This window comes from Bos javanicus, chromosome 19 (genome assembly GCF_032452875.1).
Source record: "Bos javanicus breed banteng chromosome 19, ARS-OSU_banteng_1.0, whole genome shotgun sequence".
In the NCBI taxonomy this organism is placed as follows: Eukaryota; Metazoa; Chordata; class Mammalia; order Artiodactyla; family Bovidae; genus Bos; species Bos javanicus.
Window position 1 is genome coordinate 53,172,030 of NC_083886.1, and position 16,403 is coordinate 53,188,432.

At 56.9% G+C, this 16,403-nt stretch overlaps 1 protein-coding gene across 2 annotated transcripts in view; it reads right to left on the reverse strand.

Annotated features, from left to right (window-relative positions):
* Positions 1 to 9,345: 9,345 nt before the first annotated feature.
* The window catches only part of RPTOR (regulatory associated protein of MTOR complex 1), a 323,215-nt gene continuing 316,157 nt past the window's right edge, over positions 9,346 to 16,403 (reverse strand). For both annotated transcript variants that reach the window (XM_061392613.1, XM_061392614.1), the window contains 6 exons: positions 15,590 to 15,696; positions 14,753 to 14,880; positions 12,999 to 13,085; positions 12,007 to 12,123; positions 11,608 to 11,737; positions 9,346 to 10,939 (listed from right to left, as the gene is read on the reverse strand). In XM_061392613.1, the coding sequence (XP_061248597.1) occupies positions 10,871 to 10,939; positions 11,608 to 11,737; positions 12,007 to 12,123; positions 12,999 to 13,085; positions 14,753 to 14,880; positions 15,590 to 15,696 (638 nt within the window). In that variant the 3' untranslated portion in view covers positions 9,346 to 10,870. The remainder of the gene's footprint in view (positions 10,940 to 11,607; positions 11,738 to 12,006; positions 12,124 to 12,998; positions 13,086 to 14,752; positions 14,881 to 15,589; positions 15,697 to 16,403) is intronic.

Sequence of the window (16,403 nt, forward strand, 5' to 3'; positions counted from 1 at the left end):
AACCCACCCCGCTACGGCGGCCGCGCGGGACCTGGCGCCGCAGAACGCGGAACACGGCCGTCTGCGGACGGAAGCCCCGCCCAGATAAGGGGCTGGACCTGCAGTGGGCGGGGCTCAGGGACCCTGGCTTGTGCGGTTCAGGTGCATTTCCAGAAGGCCCCACCTGCTTGGTCTTCAAGACTAGAAGTTCCATCTCCCACTACGGTGGGAACCCTGCAGGGTGACCGCGTGGACCGTCTCCCAGGTCAGAGATCTTGTTCACAAATCACTGCCCCGCCGGCTCGGATGCACAAAACGCTGCATTTAGTGATGTTACAACCCTGATCTCTAGTGTCCACTGAACTGCCAACTAGGCAGCGTGCCCCACCGGTTCTGTCGTCCGGGCAGGTGGCCAGTCCGCAGGGGAGCCCATCTTCTGGTTCCGTGGTCCCGGAAGAAGCCTCCATGGGGCATCAGGGATATAGGTTGGGGTGCCACCCACACCTCCAGCCCTGGCTTCCACTCGTGTGTCTTGGCTGGCATGAGGGGTCACAGTACTCAGCCCGGTTTGGTCGCCCAGGCTGAGCCCGCAGCCAAGTCTGCATGGGCCCCACCAACTTTCTAGCAGTCCTGGGCAGGTGGGGTCATAAGATGAGGTGTCCCATGGCACATGCCCAGCGCTCACCCCTTTCTGTGAAATGAACTCCTTGATCAGAAGCCGAGTTGCATGGACACCACTAATGGCTTCCAAGTCCACAACAGTGCAGCTGGCAGAAGCCTCCTAGAGTGGGCGGAGACAAATCCATATCCAGAGTATCTATTCCAGCAGCAGTCCGTGGAGAGGGCTGTGTGGGGAGGAGTCAGCATCCCTTGCTTTCTGGATAGATGCGCTTTCTTGTCAGGGGAGTTCTTATCCCCCATCAGCTGGGCCATTCAGCTGGCGTCCCACAGAGCAGAGATGAGCCTTCCCTGCTGACTCTGCCTAAGTGCAGAGCCGGGGCAGGGGGAGGTTGTTAGGCAGCAGCAGTACCTGGCACAATGGTTCAGGCACTGGGGGGAGGTTTGCCAGGCATACTACATAGACCCCTTCATGAGGAACCCATTCTCCCTTCTGTTCAGTCCTGGAACTGGGCGAGAGGTCATGATTCTCCTCTAAGGTCCTTCCCATCAGATCTCTATCTCCCAGATCTGGCTCATTTCTTAATGATCCATTGAGGCTTTCTGAGACTGTCCAGCTTCTGCAGTTGGCCAGTGTTAAGGGCTCTCTGGAACCGTGCATTGTGACTACTGCATGGGTTTGCTGCCTTTTCCAGTGACCTGCCTATGCAAACTCTGAGCCTTGCGCCTCCTGGTTCTCAGGAGAAATCAGGGCCCCTGTTTTGACGGCAGCGCTTCTACTGTCTTCCCTGGCCTGCAGACTTTGGAGGACTTTTCAAGAGCCTGAGGTCCTCACTAAGGAATTTCTTGGGGCCTCTGTCCAGTGCCTGTGCCTTGAGGACACAAGGAGCTCAGTGAGTGAGTTGCACCTGATGAATTCATGTCAAGTTCTTATCTGTCCCAGCCCTTGGAGTCCTTCGTCTGTATTGTGCCAAGGGAGTCCTGGTATCTCAGCTAGGCCATACTAAGTCCAAGTACAGATGAAAGCTACAGTGTGGCCCAGAGTCTCAGGCACTCATATCCTGTCCAGCTCGCCCAGTGTTGGCTGCCATGTGCACCTGTGAGGTCTCCCCAAGACTCCAGTGTGAGTCAGCAATTTCTTGGAATTCTTGGGATGTGCCCCCACCTTCCCTGGAGTCAGCTGGGCTCTCACTGCAGTTATGGATCTGGAGGCAACATGGGGTTACTGGGTGGGGTCTTGAGGAGAATCAGTCTCCTCTCAGCAGGTCTCCCCCTACCTGCTTGGGGTGGGGTCTTCATGAGCAGGGGGTGGGAAGGACACTTCAGATGGGGAGCAGGGTCACTTCTGCTGGCAGGCAAGGCTTGATGTGATTATGAGGGGGTCAAGATCAGCCCACTCAACTCTCTCCATCTGACTCTTTCACACTGACCTGGTGAGGCTGAGAATTCAATTTATGTTGTAAGCCTACAACCCGCAGAATAGAACTGGGGGAATAATATCCAGACACAACAGTCCTGCTACAAGAAATAAGATTTTCTTTTATAGTAGTCCTACACATTTTCTGCTTTTCAGACTCTATCTTGAACTGAGAATTTAAAGCCCCTTGCTTGTCATTTTTTAAAATGAAATCTTCCCAGTGTGGTCAGAAATCACTCGCATGCCCCATAGCCCTGATTTCCCCCAGGACAGTGCTTTGCAGCTGCTTGGACTCCCGGAATCTGGCTTTCAGGAAGTGCTTCCTTCCAGGTCATCGCATAAAAGTGTGTGGCGACAGCAGGCCTCCACTACCTGTGTCCTATTTGCCACAGGCTGTGGTAGTCTGCTCTGGCTGCCGTGACAAATTACCACAGGCTGGGCCTCTTAGGCAACAGAAATGCATTGTCTCACGGTCTGCAGGCTGGAAGTCTGAGTTCAAGGTGTCGCAGGGATGGCTCCATCTGAGGCTGTGAGGAGAATCTCCAACTTTCTGTTGGTTGTCGGCAAGCCGTAGCATGGAGAAGCATCACTGGACTTTTCCTCCATCTTCACGTAGCCTCCGTGTGTGCCCATCTGTGTCCAAGTTTCCCCTTTATGAGGACACCAGTCTTGTTGGATCAGGACTGACATGAATGACCTCAATTAATGTGTTCACCTCTGTAGAGACCCTCTCTCCAAATCAGGGCATCGTCTGAGGTGTTTGGGATTAGGACTGCAACATCTGAATTTTAGGGGGACACACAGGTCAGTCCATGACGTAATAATGAGATCATCACTGCATACAATCAAGTTTGGGTCTCTGTCTTCCACGGTCTCTCTCCGGGACTGACTTCTGGCCCTAACTATGCATCATGGGAACCTCTGTAAATAGGCACCTCTCTGGGCGTTTCAAGCAGGAAGACGTCTATTACAGAGAATCAGTGATTCAAAGTCAGGGTAGCAGGAAAGAAGGCCAGGGGTCCCGTCACTGGGTCTTGGGGAAGAGGGAGCTTTCTTAGACTTGAAAAGAAACTCAGGGCCCAGTGACACCCCACCCCACCCCCATTCTGCCTCATAACTACCAAAGCCCAGTCAGCCGTCCCTGCACCTCTGCCACCATCCACAGCTTGGAACACTTCCTACCGGAGGAAACTAACCTGGGAGCCCGATGGGAGGACCTCTAGGGAAGGTGACAATGGGGTAGCCCTTACCTGACGCGCAGACCCAGGGAGCAGGTAGCGTGCAAGTGCAGCCTTGTGGGCTGGCCTGCCGTGTGCGCACAGGCGTCAACAGGGTCTTGCAGGCCTGCGGATGGCGGCCCAAGGAGCACGTGGCAGGAACCTCCACCAACTCCGACGGCCATGAACGATTAGCGCAGGAAGCCATCCGGGACCCCTTGCCCCTCGTCGCTCTGCGGCTCACATTCGCCATCCACCTCCTCTAACCACCGTCTCCAACCACCCGCTCCCTCCAACTTCTAGGCCTACCGATCAGTCTCCGCTGGGTGCCCACCTTCCCAGACTGCCAAGCGTCACTCCCAGATAAGGGCTCTGATTGGTTCCCTACAAGCCAATCAACTGTGGCCTTGCTGGTGTCATATCCTCGCCGGAGCCAATCCGCAGAGGGGAGGGTGGGCGCTCGCGGGCAGAGTGGAGGGAATTTCCTCTAAAACAGGCACTTTTTGAGGCCACTAAACACCAGGGTTCTGGGATACAGCTTCACATGAGAACAAGAGTCATTCTGATGCCTGGTCGGTCCAGGACACATGGGGAGGATGAACTAGGGGGCTGGCCAGCGGTACACGTGCAGCATGTTGAGAGCTGTCAGGGTCGTGGTCAAGGGTCCCTAGGGTTAGGGGTCCTGGGGGGTCAGACTATGGAGGCGGTGACAGAGCAGCAGAGAACACGGGATTAGCCAAGGAATCTTCTGGAAGAAGTCAGAAGGATTCAGGCCAAGTCCCAGGCGTTGGGTGTGAGCCCAGGAAATAGTACTGAAGACACAGATGAGGTGTTGGTAGGACCAGCTTCATGGACGCTACGTGGGCACAGAGGATGGGGCATCCCAGGTCAGTGCCGGTAGAAGCCCCTAGGCGTGTGTCCTGGGACGGGGGACGTCCTGGGGGAGGCGGGAACTCAGAGGGGCTGCATGGAGGGCTGAGGAGAAAGTGCTTGCCTGCTGGTAACCCTTGGGGGACCCATGAGTGGGGACGCTGGGTCGCGGCGGGTCAGAGGTTGAGACGGCTCTTGAGGGCTTGAGAACAGATAAGACGCGGGGCCAAGGAGAGGGGTGCAGGGCCGCGGAGGCGTCCACCCTTCTTGGAAGCCTAGCGCCTGACCCTCAGCCAAGCTGCGTCCGGGTAAGAGCGAGCCCCGCGGCGGCCACGCGGTGGCGCTGCAGGACAACCTGGAAGCCGTAGGACACCTGGGCCAGGAATGTGGGCTGGCTCCCCAGGAGGTGGCGGCACCGGTACCTGTCCTCAAGCACTCCACATCCCAGCACTGGACACTTAGGCACCCCCACACCTAGAACCCTGCGCTTTGCACCCCACACCGGGTACTTGCTCCCAGACACAAGCCCCTTGTACCCTAGCACCTGTCACCCCACACTCAGCATCTCAGACACCTCACCCTGTGGGGGCGGCATCCCGCCCGCATCCTAGCACCTCCCCAGCCCACAGCCAGCACTGGTGCAAGTCCACCCCTTGCACCGGTGGGGGAGGTGCAGGAAGGTGGGTCCAAGAACAGCCCGCGAGGTCAGGGGGAGGATCTGCCATGGGTCTGCCCTAGCTTGGAGAAGCCACATTCTTTGAGCTATTTTGCAGATACTGAAAAGCCCACTAGGTGGGAAAAGTTAACTGTATACTGCCCACAAGCATGTAGACACCAGACCCACTGGAACCAGAAGATGGGTGATGTTGACTCCCAATTACCTACCAACCAATCAGAAGAATGCCCATGAGCTGATCGTGTACCCCACAACCCCTCTCCCTCACCCGGTCTTTAAAAAACCTTTCCCTGAAAGCCTTCAGGGAGTTTGGGCCTCTTAAACACTAGCTGCCTGGGATTCTCTGCTTGGCACCTGCTGCCACACTTGTTTTTACCATTACTTGGTGTCAATAGTTCGACTTTACTGTGTGCGGGAAACAGACCCAAGTTTGCCTCTTTGGAGAAATGTCTGTTTAAGTCCTTTGCCCAGTTTTGAACTATTTGTCCTTTGATTGGTGAGTTGTGAGAGCTCTTTATGAGTTCTGGATATCAAATCCTTAAACTCTTATCAGATATATGACTTGCAAATATTTTCTCTGAAATCTTTTTCTGCAGATTTTTTTTACATCCTTGTCTTTTGATGCACAAAAAGACATTTTTATGAAGTCCAGTTTATCTAGTTTTTCTTGTGTCAAGCTTCTGGTGTCAAATCTAAGAATCTGTTGCCAAGGTCATGAAAATTTACCTCTATTTCCTGCCCCTCCTCCTTAGGAGTTTTAAAGTTTTAGCTCCTGTATTTATGCCATTGATTGATTGTGAGTTAGTTTTTGTATGTGGTGTAAGGTAAGGGTCCACCTTTTGTGTGTAAATATCCAGCTGTCACAGCACCATTTGTTAAAAGACTATTCTTTCCCTACTGAGTGGTCTTGTCACCTTGTTTGAGAACCAGTTGCCCCTAGATGTTTGGGTTTATCCGGGGCTCTCTATTCTGTTCTATGCTAGAACCACTGTAGAATGAGTACTGTAACTTGGTACTAAGGTTTGAATCAGGGAAGTAGAAAGACTCCAACCTTTTATCTTTCAAAGTTGTTTTGGTGACCCTTGTAATTCCATATGCATTTGAAGTTTGATCGGTCCAATTCTGCAAAGGGTCTTTAGGATCTTCTAGGACCTGCACTAATCTGTAGATTGCTTTGGGGAATACTGCCGTTTAATAATATTGTCAATCCGTGAATACAGAATGTCTGTTTATTCAGGTCCTCTGTAATTACTTTTAGCAATGATTTGTTGTTTGGTGTACAATCTTTCATCTCCTTTACTGCATTTATGCCTAGGTATTTAATTCTTTTTGATGCTTTTGTAAATGGAATTGGCCTGTTAATTGCTTTTTCCAGTTGTTCAATGCTAGTGTGTCATTTGTTTTTTTCTCCAGTGCAAAAAGTTCCAGTAAAGAGCAAAAAAAGACAGGAAACCCCACGTGGGTTTTGCCTGGGCTTTGGTTGTTGCTGGCAGCTGCCACCTTCCCTGTGGAGCTGGGATCACTCCCTCCACAGGCTGCAGGGGCGGGAGTCCCACACGTGGCTGGGTTCCCTCACAGAATATCCCCCAGGCCATTCCTCCTGCAAAGCAGGGCCCTGTGGGTGCTGGTGACAAGTTCTGGGCTGCCCCCCATCACCTCCAGTCCCTCCCTTGCAGTTGGGGGCCTCTTTGGGAGCTCCCTTGCCTTGTATCTGACACGGAGGGCTCTGCTGCCCCAGAACCTGTACCTGCCTCACCCCTTCCTCTCTGCCCCCTGGTGTCTGCTGTACACTTGGGTAGAGCATCTCCTCTTTCATGGCCTTCCCTCCTTCAACCAGTGGCAGCCCCTGGATCGGTGAACTGGACGCCTCACCTGGATTCCTGATCCTCAGCTGCTCGTCCCAGCTGCACTCTTTTCGGTGCATGTGGGCCTGGCGGGGGTCTCAGGATGTGCCTGCTGGCTGTCCCTTTAGGGGACACAACTGGGCCCATCCCAGTTGCCACCCTCCCTCTGGTCCGCTTTCCCTCAACTGTTCTCATCCTACCCCATCTTCACCTGCCCCAGGCCAGGAGGCACTGGCCAGTTTTCTGGCCATGTGGACCCTCAGCCAGCTTGTACAACTGAACCCGAGAAGCAGGACAACCTTGAGAGGCCAATCCCTCTGACCTCTTCCCAGAGGACCCCTGTAGAAACCCAAAGATGGAGACAGTGGCCAGCCGGCCTTATGGTGCACCCAGCCCTTGTCTGTAATTGTTTTCCCAAACTTGTTCTGTAGGCCCCGCGTCCTGAGACTGAATCACTACCACCCACCTGCATGCACACGCTTGACTGTGTCGCCCAGGTGAACACACCTTTGCTGGGAATTCCTGGTGCCTCCTACGTGCTGAAGCGTGGTGTCTGCGTGGGGTTGAGGACAAGCCTACGGCCAAGTCTCAGGTGGTCCTGTGCCGAAAGCCGCTGAGCCAGGAGGGACCCACAGAGCAGAGCCTCCCTGAGCTGGTCCTCCTGATAACACCTCCCCACCCTCTCTCTCCTCAGCTGGACGGCTGTCCCTGCATGGCCACCTAGGACAGTCGTCCTTGGCTCCTGGCTGGCAAGCTGACACTGGCCCCGCGGTGCTGGTGGGCTCTTTTCCGGCTCCTTCACTGCAGCCATTCAGAGCTGGTGCGTGGAGGGTGTAGCCCTGGGTCTGGCGCCCTCCTGTGGTAGCTCCAGCCACATGCCCATCTTTCATTTTTATGAGCACTTGATTTGTATTCAAATCCCGGTGACAGGATAACTGATGCTAATGGGGAAAATATTACTCTCGCTGCTGAAGCGTGCCAGGTGCAGCTGAGTAAGTGCTGGGTATCCTTCTTGTTTTAAACAAACTGTAATTTAATTCAGGAGTTCCAGCTGCTCAGACCCCAGGTTTCCATGGCAACAGTTTCCCTCCCCTCTTTGGAGTGGGTGCTGTACTGGGGAATCCACCCGCTTCCCCACAGTCTCCCTCATGTGCCAAGGCCTCAGAACCTCCTCCTGCGGGTCTCCCCAGGGACGGAGAGGCAGCTGGCTCAGAATGCACAGAGGGGCCCTTCCCTGCTTCTCAAGAGCAGGGATGGATGTCTTGCTTCCCATTTCAGTGACCCCTCACCTCCTCTTAGGCCACCCCCGGCATTTGGGGGCTCTGCTTGGTAGGGGACTTATAGACAGAGAGTGGTCAGCAGAATCAAGTCTATCAAAGAGGCCCACATCCTTGTCCTGGGAGCTGTGAACCTCTTAGGTCATGTGGCAAAGGGGATTAAGGCTGCCAATCAGCAACTCGGATGTGGAGAGATTGTCCTGGATTATTCAGTGGGGCTGTGTCATCACAGGGTCCTTGAAAGTGGGGGGTGGAGTCAGAGTCCGAGTCAGAGTGATGCCCTGTGAGAAAGACTCCAGCTGCACTGCTGGCTCGGAAGGAGGAGCAAGGGGCCGTGAGCCAAGGGATGAGGGCAGATTCTAGAAGCTGGAAAGGGGGAAAAGTGATTCTTCTCCCGAAGGAACCTGCCCAACTCCTTGGTTCTAGGTCCGGCGTGGGGCTCTCCAGGCCCAGGAGGGTGAGTCTGTCCTGGCTGACACGTTTGGGGTGATTTGTTGCAGCTGCCCTGAGGGCTGACACAGGGGCTTCCCGGGTCTGGGCCCAGAGGGTGGCTGGTCCGCCTCATTCCTGAGTCCTGGCTCCTCTCTTTCCTGTGTGCCCCCACAACCGTGCCCGTCACAGCCTGCCTGGCCTCCTCAGGGGCTGGCCTCTCATCCTCGGCCGGGTCGGCCCCACCCAGTCTAGTGAACCCGGTTCAATTCCTGTCGCTCCTTCGGCACCAGTGTGCATGGCTGGCTCCCAGTGCTGCCCACTTTCCCACTCACCACACCCTGTCTGCTAAGTGAGGTTCCATCTTGAGGCCACGAGGTCAGGATGCCGGGTGGGACCCCGGTTCCTGCTCCCACCCACCCAGTGGGTATGGCTCTGGGTGAGTTACTTCACGCCTGGGGCTCCATTTCCTGTCATCAGGGCGACAAGAGCTGGGACCCAAGCTGCTTCTAGGGACTGGGACTCCTAAGGCGTGAGGTGCATTTAAGGGGCTGGGACCCCTCAGGCCAACTGTTGGCGTGTCAGTGGAACATGGGCTCCAGGCCCCACAGGGGAGCCAACCCTGGACCACTAGGTGGGCCCGAGGAGTCACAGGAGGACCTTTCAGGCTGGGATCAGAGGGGATGCTGGCTGAGGAAGGAATCGGGGTCCCCAAGCCACAGGATGAGGGTGGGAAGACGGATCCCCAGGACAGAACCCAGACGCAGCCTTCTGGCTTCTAACTGTAGGTGGTAAGTAAAAAAGACACAGGAAGTGGCAGAGGGATTCCCTCTGGGAGCCTGGGCTCACAGGCAGAGTGGGGTGACCCCAAATCTAGGGCCTTCTCTTGGGCCAACTGTCCAAGCCACAAGGCTGGGGCTGTGCCCGAGGGGGCCAAGGGCCGGGAACCACCACCTTGTACCTGGAGCCCCGAGGGCACGGAGGACTTGCCTTAAAGGACAGCGCCTCCAGCCAGCCCTCTGCGTATTTATCTTTTATTAACAGTTTATCCTTCTCGCTTTTTGTGTTACAATTCCATGTTTCATCAAAGTCTTTCAGTTCTCATTTTGATAAAATAAATAGAGATAAATGAACCCTTAGGTCGCACTCTCTCGAGCCTCTGTAACTTCATGATTGAATTTTCGCATCAGACCTGTGAAGACAGCCCCACTGGGGCCCCCGCGCTTCGCCTGGGGATAGTTTTGTCTCAAAACAAACAGAACCACACATGAGCTCAAAATGTGGAGTGGAACTGCTCTGTGAAATCGGCTGTGGGCAGTCAGTTCGGCATCTGTGGGTACAGCTCAGCTTCTGGAAGGTTCCCAAGTCGCCGTGTCTGGAGCACTGGGTGAGCTGAGCTTTCTGTGGCCTTCCCTACCCGCACGCCGCTCACTCACCCAGCATGCGGTGGACACCATCCTGGAACTTTCTTGGGGGAGCAGTCACGTCCAGCTCCTGGCCCAGCCCTGTGCCCTGTCCAGCCCCCGCAGGTCCACAGCACGGCTCTTCCTCACATTCCCACTATTATTGGCCTCTTACCGGCAGAATTAACTAAGCCAGCTCACTCCTCTATCTTTGAATAATCCTGATTCCCAAGGAAAATGGAAAAAATGATTTTCAAAATATCATCATCGTGGTTGTCTTGCATTCCAGGCATGGCTGCTCAGGGCCCCTCCACAGATACGTGCATGCAACAGACACGCGTGAAGCTGCCGCCTACCTGGGAGCCCTCCTGTGTCCCTTGCAGGTGTGAGCTGCCCCCATGTGTGTGGGGACAGAGGGGTGGGGCGGCGCCGTTCAGCCCTGGATACTTGGGGCTGGGCGGCCCCTCCACGTGTGCTCATGTGACGCATGTGGGGCACGGGTGGGGAGGCCAGGGTTCCCTGCACCGGCCGGGAAAGAGCAGCACTTGAGAGAAACAAGCCCTGTGGCCCAAGGGACCTGCCTCTCCTTCCAAACCAGAGCCCCTCCTGCCGACACTCAGACGGGAGGCCTGCCTGTGGGGAGGGGTGCGCTCGGGCTCTGGGGTTTGGCCAGACGGCCTGGGGTGACAACCAGCGGGTGGCAGGCCACCTCCATCTGTCCTTCACTCAGTCTCAAGCCTCCACCTCAGCCAGTGGCCTCGGACCACCCCAGGAGCCCACGCCGGCAGGGACACAGCCCCAGGAGCTGGCTTCCGTCTGGTTTGGAGACTAATGCTCGCATCGCTTGGAAAATAAAGCAAGTGTGTTACCCCCTTAAACCTCAGACGACAACAGGACGGGGGGGGGGGACTGGAACGTACAGGGCCGTGTCCTCCGTCCGGGAGCCGTGTCTCAGCAGAGCAGCCACCGTCACACCAAGGACTCCAGCAGAGCCCCCTTCTCTGGGCTCCTGGGCATGACAGCGAAGACAGACAGACAGACAGTGCGGGCCCTTGCGAGCCCTCAGCAGCTGGTTCGGGCCAGTGTTCAGGGCAGCGTGGTGGGTCCCCTATGTACACGGCGGCCTGTGGGGAGGGGCCGCTATCTGACACGCTTCTCCACCGAGTACACGGAGATGTAGTAGTCATTGCTGCCCACGGCCAGGTGCGGCTGCGGGAGGGAGGAGAGAGCAGGGGGTGAGCGGCTGGCGGGGGTGTGTAGGCCAGGCCTGGTCACCTCAACTCCGCCCGCAAGGCCAGCGTGGAAATGATGGGCTCCTGGGCCACACAGCTCGTGCAGATTCCTCACCTCCGCCCTGTCACAGGGAACCCGCCCGCTCCGCACACCGCCCATGTTTTTCTTTACAGCATGGCTCCCCAGGGACAGCTCTGGGAACCTCATGCCATGCGTTTTGGCAGAGAGCCACATGCCAGGCTCCTGGGGAGCCTCGCGCTGCACACAGGCAGGTAGGGAGAATCCTAATTTACAACACAGCAGCCCCCAGCCGCACGGCTGACTGTAATTTAGGACGGTGCTGTCACCCGGGTCATGGGGTCTGGGCTGCTCCCACCCCAGTGGACTTTTCAAGGGGAGCTTTCTCTGGGGCTGGGGTCTATGCAGGGGCCAGAGGGGTCGCGAAGAGCGGGGCTACTTCATGTCTTCCTTGAGTGACAGGGAATTTGACACTGCTTCCAGAGGGAGTGCAGTCTGGGGGCTATGGCCCCTGGAGATCCTAGGGTGGCCGACTGCAGTGAGGGGCGGGGGCCTCTGCCTGCCGCTGCTAGCACCTCCCCATGCCCCCCGAACCCCCAGCCCTTGATGGGGGCAGAGACACAGACCCAGTGTGGGTGGAAGGCCAGGCAGCTGATGGCACCGACCCGCTGGCCCATGAAGCCGTCGTAGTACTTGATATGGTTGATCAGCTCTCCGCTGCCGTTGTAGATGGCGGTGAACTGGTTCATGGAGCCACTGCATAGGAGAAGGCCTGGCGGTCAGCGCGGGGAGTGGGTGTGTCCATGGGGAGAGGGGGCTCCTCTCTGGTCACCCCCATGAGGGGGCTTGAGCCTCAAGGGCTGTGAGGCCAGGCAGGTGAGGAGCAGCAAAGGGGCCCCACACTCAGTCCCTCCACCCAGCTCTCCTCCACAGGTGTGGGGGTGGGTCATGGTGCCTGCTGTTTACACAGGGCCCGGGAGCTGTCTGGGCAGCGCGGGGAGGGGCAGAGAAGAGGCAGCACCTACCACGCAATCAGGTTTGCCTGGGGGTGGATGTCGAGCGCTGTCAGCCCCTTCACGATCTGCATGACGTTCACAGACTCCGGCAGCCGAGGGTCAAAGAAGCGCACATCCCCGTTGACGCTGCGGGAGTGGGTCGTGGTGATGCTGGGTGGGCATACTGGGGCCCCAGGATGCACCACGTGCAGTCAGGGGCTGTCCACATGTGCTATTCAAGGCCACGGTCCCCTGGACCCTCAGAGTGTCCAGGGAGGCCCCTGGATGGCACATGCACCCACCCCACTGACTCTGGCGCCAGGCCTGCTGTTGAGCCCCGGGGACCCCTCCCTACAGGCAGAAAAGGCCTAGCTGCTGAGGCACACAGCAGGGTGAGCAAAGACCTGGGGGAGGCTGTGAGTTATTTGTTCATTTCCGGCCGGATATTAGATTTTGCATAGCAGGGAATGTGGTGATGGGTGGGAGGGGAAGATAGGAGGTCACCTCTTCCTGCCCTGGGCCTGGCAGGCAGCGTTTTGAGAGCTGTGCTCTGTTTCCACATTACAAACAAAGGAAGAGCATCTCTTTGGAGAAATGGTGATTTTGTGATAGTAAATTACATTTGCTGTCCCTTTAACGGGCAAATAAATATCCGCCGCTCTCAGCACAGGATTTACCAGGCAGCAGGAATAGATTTATGGGCAGACGATGGATCTGCACGGTGATCCTGGCACATGCCTGGCAGATGCTGCTGATGCGGAGAGGCTGTGCCCCGGTTGCCTCGTTCACCCCTCTCTCCTGCCGCCCACAGGACGCCCGCAGGCCAGGCTCTCCAGCGGGAGGACCTGCTGTCCCTGCCCTGGTGCTGGCCCTGACCTTTCTGGCCAGTCCCAGAGCAGAAGTTAATTACTACCCTGAAATGCCGTATTTCCCAGCTGTTTAAATACCAAGGACATATTTTAGATGGAGGGAAAATAATGTTTTTACAGCAAAATGTCTCATGAATATTCCACGCTCATTACCTGACGCTCATGATGTGGCCCTCGGGGTGCTTCTGGAGGTAGGCCTTCACCACCCAGGCCGTGTGCTCCCGGTAGGTCATGACGCGGCTGGAGGGGAGGAAGGAGGGGTCAGGGCCCTGGCACAGCTGCGGCGTCCCTGACGCTCCGAGGCATCAGGACGGGAGGCAGAGTGGACTTTGTTTTGAGCAGAGGGAACCAGGCACTTATGTAAAGTGTCCACGGTCCGCCCATGCCCTGAGGTCAGCCCTCACTGTCTCAAGTTCGCCGCGAATGAGTGATCCCGCACCACTGGCATGCCCCTCCATGGGCACCTCAGGCCATGCTGGGGCCTCTGCAGGCGGGGTGGCTGTCATGCCCTCTTGGGGCCCCAGGCACTGCCAGCCCCCCTACTAGGACTTCACATTGCATCTCCCTGTAGGTTTGAGGGCTGGGACTGAGAACCCCAGACTGTAAAGCTGTTGAAACAGAGGGACATGGGCTTTCCTGGAAGCCTGGTGTGGTCCATGACTGGCAGCGGGATTGGGATGCACGTGATGGGGAGGTGGGGTCAGAGTGTGACCCCCGGGAAGGGTCCAGGACACAGTCACACTCAGCACACACAGGTCTCTGCCCAGGGGTGTGCAGCAGCCCCCGTGTATCTGTCTCAGACCTCAGGCCAAAGAGGAGGTCTGGGGACCCCAGCGCCTCCCCCCCGGCCGCTCTGTGACCCTCAGCTCTTGTCCATTTGCCAGGTCACTGCCTGCCCAGGGAGGCTTCTTACAATAAGTCTGATTGACATTTGATTCACATACGTAAGAGTCTCCTGTAAGCATGTATTCACTGATTTGACACGTTTTTACAGCTGTGTGACCATCACACAATTTTAGAATATTTTCATCACCCCAGAAAGGAACCTTGCTCCCCCACTTCCATGATGGCTGCTTCTGGTGGGCAGTGTAGGTTTTCGGTGGGGACTCTCCTGCAGAGACCTGCAGGGACCATGAGAACCAGGGGCTGCCTTGGGCCCACTCGTCATCCAAGCCTCAGGCCCAAACTCCTGCCGGACTGGCTGGCGCCCCTGCTGGCTGCATGGGTCCATACTGGTCCTCCCGGCTGCTCCCAGCCCTGCACCCTCAGAGCCTCACTCTCTTCCTGCTGGTGTCACTGATGGGGTTCACCTGTGCTCAGGCCCAGCTCAGCCCCGTCCCCTGTCCTGTCCCCTCCCCCGAGGATCCCGTTAGCTCCTGTGGCTGCACACGGGCCCACCTGCTGCTCCCCATTCCATGGGACAAGGTGGGTGTTCAGTAAACATCACTTTGGAGCCCGGGCCTGCGGTCCCGTGGGCTCTGTCATTTACCAGCTCTGTGTGACAAGCATCTGGACCTCCATGCTCACCGGCCCACATGGGGCATGGGGCAGGGCCCCTGGGGGCCTCAGCCCAGGGCAGAGTGGCGGTGCCCAGAGCAGCCACGACCATGTGAACATGTGTGGCCCAGTGTCCACAAGTGTCCCTAACGCCATCTCCTCAGCTGTTCATGAGTTTGACCTGGGAGGCAGCAGCCTTATCTGTGTTCAGGGGGGAATGGAGACTGGGAAGGCAGCGCCTCGCCGAGATGTCCCCCCTCAGCCTGTGTTCAGAACAGCCCGTCCACGGCTGGTGGGAAGCTGTGCTCCTCCACGCGCTGGGGGGTGAGGCACTGGGGGAAGTGGCCGTCTGGCCCTGGGGGCTCGCTCCCTGAGCCCAGGAGATGGAGGGATAGGCGAGGCCCAGTTACCATTCGCTGAGCGCCATCCTCCTGTCATAGACGCGGATGGAGCCGTCGCCGAGCCCGGCCACAATGAGGGAGCGGTGGGAGTCGCAGGAGAGGCTCGTCACGCAGCTGTCGGCGCCCGTGGGGATGTCCTAGGGCCGACACAGACCCGTCAAGCACCCTGGGGTCAGGGCCCCGCCCGCACCAGCCGCCGGAGGAGCCGGGCCCAGAGGGAGTCAGGCTCCATCTGCCCGAGTTACAGCCCGGGACCCCGAGGCCCGCAGCCCAGAGAACACAGCCGTAAACACCTCTGTGCCCATTAAACTTTCCAACGTCTCCCCTTCTCCTAAGAAGGAGGATGAAGCACATTTCGGCAGGAGGAATCTTCGTCAGCTCCCTCTTAAACCTCCTGATTAGTTCAGGGAAGGGTCCAGGAGGAATCCTGCCACCCATAAACCATCCCCTCGCCTCTCCTCCTGGCAGCTGTAAAAGCTGGAGAAGGGCAGGAGGTGTGATGAACGCTCAGCAGAAAAGAGCAGCAGACAAAAAAATGGGCCCCAAGAGGGGGAAAAGTGCTTTTCCAATCAGAAGTTGTTTGCAGCTCGGGCGCACACTAGGAAGAAATCCAACAGGGAAGGAAACCAAATCATTGTACCCGTTTAAAAGGTAGGAAGCAGCCTGATTGGGCCTGCTTTCCTCTGTCCCCCACCTCTGGGGACACCGCCTGCTCAGAGCACTTCCATAGACCTTCATTCTTGGCCCTTGACCTTGAGGGCGAGTGGAGCTGGGGAGGACGGTGGGGTCTGTGCACACTGGCCCGCCGCGCCCCCAGGGAAGCCCCGCAAGGGACAGTGTGCTCACCTGCACCTTCATCTCTCGGTCTGTGTCCCAGATCCGGATGATCCGCACGTCTCCCGAGCTCATGAGGAGGCCGGTCTCCTGCTCCCAGTCCACCACCATCCCAGCTCCTGGAGAGATACCGATAGGCACCAGTGTCACCAAGGGCGCCTGGTCTGGGCAGTTGCTCAAGCAGCTGGTGCCAACCCATAGGGTGGGTCTCCAACCCCACACAAGCTTGAGGTTGGGGTGACAATTCAGAGCCTTCTCCATATCTCTGCTGTTTTCAGGCATCTGCCAGAGGGAGAGCAGGATCTCAGGGCCGTTTGTCCAAGATGCCCACCTTCCAGGACACCTGGCCATGACTGGCAGGTCTGGAGACTTGAGAAAGGGTGTCAGAGGCACACAGGTCTGAGTCCTCTGGGTCCTGCAGTTCCCTGCGGGTGAACAGCTTCGTGGCTGCCCCTCATGGAGGCAGGGGGCTGACCACAGACGATCAGTGGTGAACAAATCAAGGGGTAGCCCTTTCCTCAGACTGGGCGGGGTTAGGGGGGGCGCGGTGAGAACCTTCAGCCTCCCTAAGGGCAGCACTGACCTCACAGGAGGGACTCTAAAATAAGATTTAAAATGTTTACTTGTATTTCAAACATACAGAAAAAACACAACAGAAATCCCTGAACACACCACTCAGATCTAAGAGTTGCTAATATCTTTTTTTTTTTTTTGAGTTGCTAATATCTTGTCATTTTTACTTTTTTTTTTCTTGAAAAGAAATGAAATTTAAGACAATAAAAGCCTCACTTGCCTGCCCTTTCCCCAGATGAACTTCCCCCCTGCT